The following is a 14,332-nucleotide window of genomic DNA, read 5'->3' on the forward strand; positions in this document are numbered from 1 at the left end:
GTAATGATTGATGGGGTCTGAACACCCAGATGCCCCAAAAAAAGAAAACATTTAAAAATAAAAAATCTCTTAACAAGTCTTAACAAATTTATCAAAACATGTGCAGAGGAAATGTGGTGCAGTTGCTTATAGCAACCAGATTGCTTCCTTCATTTTTAAAAACTTGAGAAAGTGCACAGGATACCTGCTAAAAACGAGCTAACACGTGGCACTGGACACAAGCAATTGCAAACACCAGTGAAAAATAAAAAAAACAGAGCAACCAATCAAATCACTTCTTTCATTATTCAGAGGCCTTTTCAGACATGAAAGAAGCGATCTGATTGGTTGCTATGGGCAACTCAGCAACTTTTCCTCTAGACAGGTTTTGATAAATCTCCTCCAAGGTTTATTGGTGAAAGTGACCGCACTTTTCTTCCTCAGGTCAGTATGATAAATTGTAATATTCAAGGCAATTTATACACAGATTTGACCCAAAAGGTGTTACTATAAACTCTGGACCGGCATAAGGTCACATGGACCTGTCTGTATACATATAAAGGCTGCTTTGTATGCGTACAGACATACAGCAGCCCAACAATCACTGGGGAGAGGAGCATGGACTTGAAGGGGTTGTCCATTTTGTCATCTGTTTATCTCAGAGGATCTTTCTAACAAAGGTAGGAATTGTCCAACGTGCCCCTTTGCTTAGTAACACAGTACGATAACAGATCTAGTTTAAACAGAATGCAAAAGAGAGCTAAGTAAAGAGCCTAATATGTGTGGACACTTAGGAGTGTATCATTTCTGTACATGACATATGGCATAACTTCAATTTACCTTAGATCTGCTCTGCAGATATATGTTAATTTAGACCGCCCCATTCCACAAGGCTCCATGAGATACTGGGAGCTTAAGATTACAGCCTGGACCCCCTCATCCAGCTGGCCAGTAGCATGGTCTATAGAAGTAGAGACCAATGCGCATCCTCCTCTGGGAAGGTCTGTTCGCCATTTCCTGTGTGAAATAAATTATTATGCATCAAAAGAAATAAATTTTTATAAGATCTACAAACCTTATCTTATAGGATCTATAAAATAATGAGAACGAATAGATATTATCTAAGAAAAACAAAGTACAGTGCAGTAAAATAAATTATTAATAGCTTATTACAAAAAAAGTGCAGGATACAGAACACAGCGGAACCCACCCCTCCTCTACAGGAAGGGAGTGTTCCGTCCCCGCATGACGCGGCGGCTGACATTAGGGGGGGCGTGTCGGCCACCGCGTCCTGTGGGGACGGACACGCCCCCTTTCTGCAGACTGCCGGGGCCTGTACAGGAGATTGCGGCGGGTCCCAGCGGTCGGACCTTGCCATCTATAATGGATAAGTTATTTTCCACTACAGTATTCCTTTAAATGTCTTTAAGACACAAATACAATGGAATAGCCGACTGCTGCTGTGATCGAGGGAATATTCTGCTCCCTGCCCGGCCGCCTGGCACTTCCTCCTGACTAGTGCTGACTGCATCATTCTGCTCTTACCAGGCCTAACTAGAAGAGGCCAGAGCAGAGAATCAGTGTGGGACCTGGGACAGGTAAGCATTCTCAGGTGAAAAGTCCTGTTCCCCAACTGTGACTCTCCAGCTGTTGCAGAACTACAGCTTCTGTCTGTACATGATGGGAGTTCTAGTCTGCAACAGCTGGAGAGTCACAGGTTTGGAAACAAGGATTTAAAATTGCACATTGGCACGGTACATTAGGGGGCACAGACAGTTCATTAGGGGGCCCAGTGGCACAGTACATAAGGGGTGCAAAGTGGAGCAGTACGTTAAGGGGGCACAGTGGCACAGTACATTAGGGAAGGCACAGTTTATTGAAGGACACAATGGCACAGTACATTAGGGGGGCACAGTGGCATAGTTCATTGAGTCAGTGGCATAGTTCAATGGGGGGCACAGTGGTGCAGTTTATTAGGAGGAATAACATTTATTGTACGACAGGAGGCAGAGAGACATCTTCCATTCTTTTAAAGGTGCACAGTGGCACAATTATTTGGTTCAGTGCACAATGTTTGGCAATATTATATTTAGGGGGAACAGCATGTAGCATGTGACAATATTATACCCAGGAGCACAGTATGTGGCAGTATTAGATTCAGGGTCATGATTTGGTGCAGTATTATATTCAGGGCCATGATATGTGGCAGTATAATATTCAGGGGGTACAGTGTGTGGCAGTATAATATTCAGTGGGTATAGAGTGTGGCAGGTTTATACTCCGGTGAACAATAATTCTAGTATATGTGTAATGAAAGTGTTGCCCAAAGCCATGTACACATAGCAGCAAGGAATTGGCTCTTATGTAGACTTTATGGTAAGCAGTTCTCTGCATTATTTGTTTAGATCAACTTCATATTTTCACACAAATGTTTTCTTCAAGCACATACCGTAGTACTAAAAATTGCCGTCGCGGATGTGGAGCCATGCTGTCTGTTACAAAATGGAAAAGATCTGCATTCTGATCCAAGGTTTCTACCACTCTTCCTTGCAGCAGATCATCATCCCATAGGTGGCGCTCCCGTAAAACACGATGAAGTAGTGTGCTTGGTGGAGCTTCCACTTCTGCTGATACTTTCCATAGGCGCAAGGGATTTCCATCACCAACCTACAAAACACAGAAGATTATATATCAAGGGTCTACTATCTCTGCCAGATGACACTGTTAAATTATGGGTATTTTCTGTAGCTTATGGAAACATATTTAACTGCATTTTGAATTTGGATGGGTTCATGTAAATTTTGTTAGTGGCATTGGTGACCTGACTTCCTATCAGGGCCAGATAATGGTTGGTGGAGGCCCCTCAGCAGGTGCCTGGCTTGTACTGCTAGGCATAAAAGCCTTGAGAGTCAACAGCAGCATCAGTCTGAACATTCAGCTCTGCTGGCGCTGCAAGGGTGAGCAGTCTGCCCTCCCTTTAAGCCAGCCATGCCTATGTAGCATATGGACTTCAAAGAACGGATAATTTTAGGAGATAGAATAAAGAGAGTCTACAACATTGGCTTCTGCTTTGGCAGACTTAAAGGAAAACAGTCATCCTGTTCACCCACAATAAATCCAATACACTGGGTTATAAGGCGGGTGAACAGGTGTCCAATGCAAGGTCTCTGACTAAGATACATACCTGCAGTCCGGCGCGGTGTCCCTCTAAAGGTCCGCTTCTTTCTTCATGGAATTGCACACTGGAGGTGGCCCCGCCAGGTGAATTTAAATATTCATGGGTGCTCAGTAGGCGCAAGGGCTCACGTGACCAGCGCCACATGAATGTTCAAATTTGCCTAGTGGGCCCACCTCCTTTGCATAATTTGCAGAAGATAGAAGCGGACCTTTAGCGGGACCAGGCGCCAGACTGCAGGTATGTATGTTAGCCAGAGACCCTGCATCAGTCTCCTGTTCACCCACACTATAACCCAGTGTATTGGGTTTAGTGTGAGTGAACGGGATAACTGTTTGCCTTTAAAGGAGAACTTCAGAATAGAAAAATTGTCCTCCATAAAAAAAAATAGATACATACCTTTCTTCGCTCCTCCGGTAACCCACACCGGTCTCAGCCACGATCCTCTTCCTGGTTGCCGGTGGTCAGTGAGTCATACTGCACTCTGCCAATCACCGGCCGCAGCAAAGTCCTGACTCGGCCGGCGATAGGCTGAGCGGCAGTGTGACGTTTTCGGCACCGAAGTGGGTTACCGGAGGCACCGGGGGAGTGAAGGAAGGTATGTATCTATCTATTTTTTTTTTTTTTTTACTGCCGGCAGTATGGAGGACAATTTTTCTATTCTGGAGTTCTCCTTTACGCAATCCATGTAAATAAAGGTCTGATCACTCCCATATAAAAAGGGTTGTATATAAAGAGACAACCTCTTAAAGCATATATTCAAAGATGGCAGGTTTATTGTAGAAATTCCCATGACTGTCCCATTTATCTGAACGAGGACTGGTGAAATTCATGCACATGCGGCAGAACAACCATATTCAGATGAAGGGAATGGATTATTAGTTGCACAAATTTCTGCAACAAATCTGTCAAATGTGCATATACTCACATGTTTTCACAATTTCCTTATAACTTTTGTAATATGTCTCTTTAACCCCTTAAGGACTCAGCCCATTTGGACCTTAAGGACTCAGACAATTTTATTTTTATGTTTTCATTTTTTCCTCCTCGCCTTCAAAAAATCATAACTCTTTTATATTTTCATCCACAGACTCGTATGAGGGCTTGTTTTTTGCGTGACCAGTTGTCCGTTGTAATGCCATCACTCACTTTATCATAAAATGTATGGCGCGGGGAAATTAAAAAGAAAACCCCAATTTTGCAAATTTTGGAAGGTTTTGTTTTCACGCCGTACAATTTATGGTAAAAATGACATGTCTTTTTTATTCTCTGGGTCAATACGATTAAAATGATACCCATGATTATACACTTTTCTATTATTGTTGCGCTTAAAAAAAAAAAAAAAATCGCTAACTTTTTAACCAAATTAGTACGTTTAAAATCCCCCTATTTTGAAGACCTATAACTTTTTAATTTTTCCGTATAAGCGGTGGTATGAGGGCTTATTTTTTGCGCCGTGATCTGTACTTTTTATTAATACAATATTTGCTTATACAAAACTTATTACATTTTTTATTATTTTTTTTGGAATAAAATGTTATAAAAAAGCAGCTATTTTGGATTTTTTTTTTTACGTTCACGCCGTTCACCGTACGGGATCATTTACATTTTATTTTAATAGACAATTTACGTTTTTATTGGGGGAGGGGGTTTTTCACTTTTTTTTAAACTTTTTTTTAACTTTTTTTTCTAACTTTTTTACTTTTATTTTTACACTTTAATAGTCCCCATAGGGGACTATTTAAAGCAATCACTCGATTGCTAATCCTGTTCAGTGCTATGTATGGGACATAGCACTGATCAGGGTTATCGGTCATCTTCTGCTCTGGTCTCCGGGAAGGCAGATCAGAGCAGAAGACTCCAAGAAGACAGCGGAGGCAGGTGAGGGGACCTCCGTCTGCCGTACAGGATGATCGGATCGCCGCGGCAGCGCTGCGGGCGATCCGATGATCTTGTTAAGTGACCGCGATGCTGCAGATGCCGTGATCGGTATTGATCACGGCATCTGAGGGGTTAATGGCAGACATCCGTGGGATCACGGGTGTCCGCCATTACCGAAGGGTCCCTGTCTGCGATCCACAGCCGGGACCTGCCACGCATGATGCCGGCATGGCTCCGATGCCCGCGGTTAGGCTCAGGACGTAAATGTACGTCCTGGTGCATTAAGTACCGCATCACCAGGACGTACATTTACGTCCTGCGTCGTTAAGGGGTTAAATCATGTTTCACACAATGATGCTCCCAATATATATATATATATATATATATATATATATATATATATATATATATATATATATATATAGCTCGTGGGTACACATTAACAATATCATGTGAATAAACAATATCAAATATGTTCCAACACTCGTATTAAGGAGGACTCACCTTCTTACATGACAACTCTGTGTTTTCTGGACCAGGCATGGTTATCCAGCCTTTAAAACGCTCAGCAGATTCATGAAGAAGATTTTGTATGCTGCTGTCCAAGACTGAAGAGATATCTCTGGCCTCATGTCCCACTGAGCCTACACAGAGATCGTCCAAAGACAGAGGATTGGTATCGGCAGCTAAATAAGAATTCCGGGACTGGAGCATCATATCATGGGGGATCTGTAGAAGATAACAGAATGTACTGAATAGAGATAATATGCAATGTAGTTCATGATACATCATAGCTGTGGTATTGTATATGCAGTAGGTAAGTATAAGACCGCATTTCTCAAACATTATCTTACAATTAAAATGCAACTTTCCGCAACCTTAGCAACCACTGAGACTACTGTGCAATAATGATAAGAGACGGCTGTTACTGCTTTCATCCTACTGAACACTAGCGTAAAAGGACCATAGCACCCCCCTTCTGATTGCTTCCTCTGCACTGCACCCCCTTCTGATTGCTTCCTCTGCACTGCACCCCCTTCTGATTACTTTCTCTGCACAGCACCCCCGTCTGATTACTTTCTCTGCACTGCACCCCCTCCAATTACTTTCTCTGCACAGCACCCCCGTCTGATTACTTTCTCTACACAGCACCCCCTTCTGATTACTTTCTCTACACAACACCCCCTTCAGATTACTTTCTCTGCACTGCACCCCCTCCTGATTACTTTCTCTGCACTGCACCCCCTCCTGATTACTTTCTCTGCACAGCACCCCCTTCTGATTACTTTCTCTGCACAGCACCCCCGTCTGATTACTTTCTCTGCACTGCACCCCCTCCAATTACTTTCTCTACACAGCACCCCCTTCTGATTACTTTCTCTACACAACACCCCCTTCAGATTACTTTCTCTGCACTGCACCCCCTCCTGATTACTTTCTCTGCACTGCACCCCCTCCTGATTACTTTCTCTGCACAGCACCCCCTTCTGATTACTTTCTCTGCACAGCACCCCCGTCTGATTACTTTCTCTGCACTGCACCCCCTCCAATTACTTTCTCTGCACAGCACCCCCGTCTGATTACTTTCTCTACACAGCACCCCCTTCTGATTACTTTCTCTACACAACACCCCCTTCAGATTACTTTCTCTGTACAGCACCCCCTTCTGATTACTTTCTCTGCACTGCACCCCCTTCTGATTACTTTCTCTGCACTGCACCCCCTCCGATTACTTTCTCTGCACTGCACACCCTTCTGATTATTTTCTCTGCACTGCACCCCCTCCAATTACTTTCTCAGCACTACACCCCCTTCTGATTATTTTCTCTGCACTGCACCCCCTACAATTACTTTCTCTGCACAGCACCCCCTTCTGATTACTTTCTCTGCACTGCACCCCCTTCTGATTATTTTTTCTGCACTGCAACCCCTCCAATTACTTTCTCTGCACTGCACCCCCTTCTGATTATTTTTTCTGCACTGCAACCCCTCCAATTACTTTCTCTGCACTGCACCCCCTTCTGATTATTTTCTCTGCACTGCACCCCCTCCAATTACTTTCTCAGCACTACACCCCCTTCTGATTATTTTCTCTGCACTGCACCCCCTCCAATTACTTTCTCTGCACAGCACCCCCTTCTGATTACTTTCTCTGCACTGCACCCCCTCCAATTACTTTCTCTGCACTGCACCCCCTCCAATTACTTTCTCAGCACTACACCCCCTTCTGATTATTTTCTCTGCACTGCACCCCCTCCAATTACTTTCTCAGCACTACACCCCCTTCTGATTATTTTCTCTGCACTGCACCCCCTACAATTACTTTCTCTGCACAGCACCCCCTTCTGATTACTTTCTCTGCATTGCACCCCCTTCTGATTATTTTTTCTGCACTGCACCCCCTCCAATTACTTTCTCTGCACTGCACCCCCTTCTGATTGTTTTCTCTGCACTGCACCCCCTCCAATTACTTTCTCTGCACAGCACCCCCTTCTGATTACTTTCTCTGCACAGCACCCCCTTCTGATTACTTTCTCTGCACTGCACCCCCGTCTGATTACTTTCTCTGCACTGCACCCCCTTCTGATTACTTTCTCTGCACCCCCTTCTGATTACTTTCTCTGCACTGCACCCCCGTCTAATTACTTTCTCTACACTGCATGGCTACATTACACTTTCTTTCACACAGCACCTGCTTGGGCAGAAAGCATATCTCCTGTTATATGAAATGTTGGTAGGGGTCTCAACAGTCCTGCCACTGGTATGCTTATTTGATAGCATCAGAGGTGTCTATAACAAGATGATGTAATGTAAAAACTTACTACTATCCTGATAAATATATTACATGGTATGTGTAGTGGGAAGTGCTTCTATTACAGCACCACAATGGCTTCTCACTGACCTGGCAGAGTTTCTTGCATTCACTGATCATATGAAGCAGTCCTTGGGTTGCAGCCATGTTCTCACTCAGATCCTTGTGGTCTGGCTTTCCAGAGGCCCCTCTCTTCTGCATGATCCTGAAGGAAAGTTAGCACTTATATATTTAACCATACAGGATGACGTGGTCATTCTTTCATGGTTTACCATTTGATTTGCTATTTTTAGAGCCCTTTTATAATCAGACACCAGTTATGTATGCATCTGGATAAGGCCATACACAAACCCGATGAAAAACCTCTCAACATCAATACAAAAATATACAGTGTGTCCCAAAGACAGAGGGGCCTTTTAAAACATAACTTAATTCTTGCTACTAAACAATACACCAAATATAATGTGATAATTCCAAGGTGAGAATACTAGATTATTAAATGGTAAAATTAGCAATATCTGCCAAGTATGGTAAGGTACCGCACTAACACCGTTAATCAATGCATGCTCTCCTCATATTCAAAGATAATACATCACTGTCCCGTCCCAACCCCTTTCCATGCAAGGGACCCGATTATAACAGTCACCCGCACTTCATCAGGGGACAAGCATCACTTTAATATAAGGGTGTGCAATTGTGCAGTAGATTAGTACAATAGAATGATTAGATAAAAAAAAGAAGAGCCAACTCCAGTGACAAATGAAGTAAAAATATTGACTACCAATTCAGTCAGCCAATAACTGTAAGTAACATTTCCAAGGTACACGCTAGTAGGCAGCTTAGCCCCAAACTGTCCGGTATATGATAACAGTCCTACATAGCGTATAGCAAGTGGAGGATGATGCTAAAAACCTTGGTAAACAATTAGAACGGCAACCCTGCAGTGGGTGAGTGTTCCGGTCCGGTATCACTGGAGTTGGCTCTTCTCTTTTTATCTAATAATTCTATTGTACTAATCTAGTGCACAATTGCACACCCTTATATTGAAGTGATCCTTTCCCCTGATGAAGTGCGGGTGACTGTTGTAATCAAGCCCCTTGCATGGAAACGCGTTGTGATGGGACAGTGATATATTATCTTTGAATATGAGGAGAGCATTGATTAGTTAGTGCGGTACCTTACCATAATTGGCAGATATTGCTAATTTTACCATTTAATAATCTAGTATTCTCACCTGGGAATTATCGCGTTCTATTTTGTGTAGTTTTTAGTAGCTAGAATTAAGTTATTTTTAAAAGGCCCCCCTGTCTTTGGGACACACTTTATATTTTTTCTTTTATAATCTGCCAACAATTTTATGACTAACCAGATGAATGGTGCACACATGTGGGATGTACAGCTGCCATTGTGGGGTATTCGCTCACAAGGTCTGGGAAGCACAATGTGCAAAATCAGCCCTTCAGCTTGGAGTATTTCCCAGTCTTTACATGTTAGATTAAAGTTGGTATGCAGCCATAGTGGTGGTAGTAATGTCAACTCTACATGTATAAGGAACCAAGAGAAATCACTATCTTATTACAAGCCTCTTACGCTTTATATGCCGGGACATCCTGTAACATTTTATACTTTTCAATTTTATTTAAGTTAGTAAGTATCTAACAATTAAATCTAACAATTAAATAAAAGGATAGATGACCATGCATATTACTGCTCTCTTTTATTTACGACAATAAAACTTAGATCAAAGACCCTTAAATCCCCTCCATGCTCCCGTCAAACCTTTAGAACTGATAAGAACTTCTAGATCTCCTGTATGGGCACTAGAGCCATCATTTGAAAGAAGAAGCGATTGCAGCATGAGGAAGGTTAATATTAGACTCCTCAGTTAAAGAGGTTGTCCAATATTAGAAAAAACATTGCTTTTTACAAAAACAGCACCACTCCTGTCCACAGGTTGTGTGTGATACAGCAGCTCAGCATGTCCATCCACCATGGTATGTTTTAACTGCTTTACCATCGACCAGCTAGCGCTCTCAGCAGTTTTGTGGGTTTACAGGGGGTAAAGGAGAATTTATAAATGTAGCCAGCAGGTGGCAGCATTCTACAGTTATGAAGTCTACAGCTCATATCAAGAAAGACATTACACTGGAAAATTTGAGACTGTGCGCAGGGAAGAGGTAAGTATTCTACCTTGGCATAAGATGGGCATGTAGCTGTGGGGAATAGGCTGCATTCTATAAAAGGAGAAATATGGCCGTACGTGTGTGTATTCTTTATAGGAACATAAGGCTGCAGTTGGAAGGCACGGAAGCGACATGTGGGTAACAGTGTATTAGGGAGGTTTGTGTTCATCACCGTATAAAGAAACATGTACAAACCACTACATGAAATGCAATTGTTCTTACTTCATTTGTAAACTGACAATCTTAAGGGGGTAGAAAAAGCACCTCAAGACAACTTACATTCCAATACTGTCATAACTAAAATGAATGGGAATCTTTAAAATGTCAAGAATAAAATATATATATATATATATATATACACATATTGATTCATGGGAATGCAATGAAGTGTTCTATTACTATTTCTATGGGAGCATACCACACTTAGCGAGCCATTCCCACCTCAGATTTGTATGGAATATCCTGTGGATATGCTATAAATGTCTGAGATGAGAATAGTTTTGTTAGTGATAAATGAATGGCTAAAAAAAAAAAAGGGAATGAAATTGGTAAAGATCCCAGGAACTATCACAAGCATCCTCCTAAACTTTAAAGGGGTACTCCACCCCTAGACATCTTATCTTAAATGTCTGATAGCAGGGGGTCGGGCATGCTCCCTCCCATAGACATGAATGGAGGGTGTGTGACGCCACAAACACGGTCGCCCAAAACCGGCATTCTGAACATAAATGTGCAGGGCCGGAGATCGCGGGGGGTCCCAGCAGTCAAACCCCCCACGATCAGACTTATGCCCTTTCCTTTTGACAGGAGAAAAGATGTCTAGGGATGGAGTATCGCTTTAAACAGTTACTACTAGGTTATACAAGTATCATCTGACAGGTCCATACCTAGGAGAGGTGGTTTCCTTCTTGGAAATATTGAGATGGAAAACAGAAGGTGCCAGACACACAGCCAGGTTCCCAGGGGTCATCTGGTTCTCTTGAGCTGAGGAGATGTCACTAAGAAAATACAGTAAAGTCTGCAAGACTTCTCTGTTCTCATCCGGCATAAGCAGAATTGCAGCCTGCACTGCTCGCAACCTCTGATCCTTGGGTACATCTGGAGAAGAGGCAGAAGAAGCATCAGCTGAGGATCCCTTTCAACATATTTTATGTTTCTTTTAGACAATCAGGTAGGTCATTTAACATTTTCTATATGTGAATCCTACATAGTGAGAACATAATATAATATAATATATATATATATATATATATATATATATATATATATATATATATATATATATATATATATATATAAAACTCAATGGGGTTTATTTACTAACGTGATCCCAACTCTTTTTTGTCAGGTTTTGTGCCCAAATTGTGGTGCACGTCCCATGCGACACAATTTGCGACCAAAAAAACCAAAACCCTCCATTTTACAAGAAAATCCCAAAAAGGGGGCGTTGTCATGGTATAAAGTGGGCGTGGTCACGGGATAAATTGGGCATGGTCCCGACAAAAGGGGCATGGCCCCGTCAGTTTTGAAAAATCCCAACATATTTACTATGGTTTCCACAGAAAATGTGGTGGATTTGAGCTGAGGAAAACCCTACAGATCAGAACAGTTGTAAAAAAAAAAAGCAAAATGTAGGGAAAAGTCCAAAATGTAGGGAAACCTTAGTAAATACCTTGGGAAAATACCTATCGGAAATCAAAACCCACAAAGAAAACTACACTCCACTCTAAGTAAATAAACCCCAATGTGTGTATGTGTGTATGTGTGTATGTATGTGTGTGTGTGTGTGTGTGTGTTCCAGCATCACATCCAAAGGGCTAAAGATATTAACATGAAACTTGGCACACGTTACTTATATGTCAACAACAAACACAGAATTGGTGATTTAACCCTTACTCACCCCATTTGCCAGGGTCTGGGTTTTTGTTTAAAGTCCCATACAAGTCTATGGGAAATATATGTTACTGCATAACTTCCAAACGGCTGGAGATATTTCGATAATACTTGGTCACATGTTACTTATATGTCCACTTAAAATATAGGATAGTTAATTTAACCCTTAACTACCCCATTTGTGAGGGTCAGGGTTTTTGTTTAAAGTCCAATGCAAATCAATGGGAAATGTATGTTCCCAAATAACTTCCGTACGGATGGAGATATTTCAATACCTGGTAAACATATTACGGGTCGGGATAGGAGGTCAGGATATGAAGTCAAAAGCTTCCTCCTTTGTTTATTTTCCTCCCCAACAAGGATTAGGAAGGAAAAACCGGGCAACGCCGGGTATTCAGCAAGTATTTGATATGTGCATCAAATGGACACAAAGTGCATAAAACATTTAGGAACTTATAACAGTCAGCCATAGAATGCATGAAATGCCTTACATGTTACCTAATACTGTACTACAGGTTGCAGCAGGCAGTGAAGGCAAACAAGGCCACATATAGGTAACAATAACTAAATAACAGCATATACACACACACACACACAATATCTTGTTCAAAGCAGTGTATGATGTACTCACGCTGATAAATTTGCAGGAAGGTGTCTGTCAGCTTGCTGGTGAAGATGGGTTCTGGCAGGTCTCTGAAATACTGTTTCAGCAAGTCAGCGACATCATAAGCCGACTGCCCCACATAGCTGACGTTGTCAGGCGACGACTCATTAATTTGGCGCAGGATCTGAATGCGAGACTTCACACCGGATTTCCTGAAGATTCCCACCTGAAGCACAGAACAAGGGGGATGATAAAAAATAAGTTTTCAGAGTACAGTTAGAACAGTGTTATCCAAACAGTACGCCTCCAGCTGTTGCAAAACTACAACTTCCAGCATGCCTGGACAGCCTTTGGCTGTCCAGGCATGCTGGGAGTTGTAGTTTTGAAACAGCTGGAGGCACACTGTTTGGAAAACACTGAGCTAGACAATCTAAGAGTAATAGGAGTGACATAGTAGATACATAGTGAATATTTATCCAGGGTACCGGCCTGACTGGATGCAGAGTGGTGGGTGCACTGTGGGGGCTACTTGAGGATAGCATGGAGTTGAGATATTGGTACCAGGCCGTGTATAGCCATTAACCATTGTCAAAAAGTTTTCTCAAGGTGCGCTTAAAAATAGGAATGTTTGGAGCAAGTCTTTGTTTCAACAGAATCGGTGCAGCACGTGAAAAGTCCTGCAGAGGACATTATAATGGAGGACGAAAGAACACCAACGGGTTGGCGAGTGTAAATCAAAGCAGAAATGTATGACAATACAGTATTGTGGCGACATTTGTGGCAGACGATGAAAATAGCGAATGTAAATGTGTTAATCCAACCACTTGAATGACAATGAACAGGATATTCAGCGGTGACATCAGTGACAGATATATAGTGTCCATGAGGACTACAAACCTGGTCGAGACATTGGCTGCGGATATAGCGCATAGCTTGCTGGATGCTTTGCGGTAGCGGTTGACCTGTCCTTTGTACATTTATTATTGGAGGGACCCCAAACACAGCTCTCCCCCTGTAGTCCAAAGGTTTACTTCTCTTCATAAATTTCGGGACAGTCCTAAAAACAGATTACAAAACAAGCCTGTGAGAAAATGTAAAAAAATGTAAGCGTACCTGTCAGATCCCACAAAAAAAAAAAAAAAAAAACCAAATCCTAACCATGTGCATCAAATTTTTATGCCTCTATCACCTATATTTAGTATAAAAATCACTCTTTTCTTTAGCTCAGTGTGTTAGAAATCCTCTCAGGGAAGGGGGCGTGTCCCTCCTTGTGGTGGTGGGAGGTGATTGGTGTGTCTGCTCATGCGGTCTTGTCCAGGAGTCATCTTTTGTCCATGACTCATGGTCAAGCTGATGCAGGACTGGTTAGTGTCCCTGTAGGTGGGATTTTTAGTAGCCTAGTGGTGGGATTTTTAGCAGCTGTTTTCTTTATTAAATATTACACATAAAAAAAAAAAAACATTTAAACAACCAAATTACAAAAAGGTCTTTCATTTTCATCAGTAGCAACGTATAAAAAGTTTTTGGATCTGACAGAGCCCATTTAAATAATCTGCTCATAAGAGTCATGAGAAGAAGTATAGAAGATATCTCTAGCACGCAGCCTGTCTGTACATTATATGCAGTTGGGACTGAGAAGAGGTAGGGCGAGGGGTTTGCAGCTTCAGCATCTGCAGAGCAGGTCCAAACAAGAAGAGAAAGTTCAGGTTATAGTCCTATTCTGTGCTACGTGACCAGTGACTTTTTCCAATGTCTTCGGTTTGCTGTCCTGACATGGGGCAAGGGTATAAAGGCCTCTGCACTTC

General features: G+C 42.2%; 1 protein-coding gene across 5 annotated transcripts in view; it reads right to left on the reverse strand.

Annotated features, from left to right (window-relative positions):
• STARD8 (StAR related lipid transfer domain containing 8) overlaps positions 1-14,332 on the reverse strand; it is a 185,784-nt gene that overhangs the window by 3,051 nt on the left and 168,401 nt on the right. For all 5 annotated transcript variants that reach the window (XM_056539267.1, XM_056539265.1, XM_056539266.1 and 2 more), the window contains 7 exons: positions 13,425-13,584; positions 12,555-12,753; positions 10,918-11,128; positions 7,938-8,052; positions 5,540-5,764; positions 2,429-2,646; positions 820-996 (listed from right to left, as the gene is read on the reverse strand). In XM_056539267.1, the coding sequence (XP_056395242.1) occupies positions 820-996; positions 2,429-2,646; positions 5,540-5,764; positions 7,938-8,052; positions 10,918-11,128; positions 12,555-12,753; positions 13,425-13,584 (1,305 nt within the window). The remainder of the gene's footprint in view (positions 1-819; positions 997-2,428; positions 2,647-5,539; positions 5,765-7,937; positions 8,053-10,917; positions 11,129-12,554; positions 12,754-13,424; positions 13,585-14,332) is intronic.

Source organism: Hyla sarda, chromosome 9, assembly GCF_029499605.1.
Source record: "Hyla sarda isolate aHylSar1 chromosome 9, aHylSar1.hap1, whole genome shotgun sequence".
NCBI classification, from domain to species: Eukaryota; Metazoa; Chordata; class Amphibia; order Anura; family Hylidae; genus Hyla; species Hyla sarda.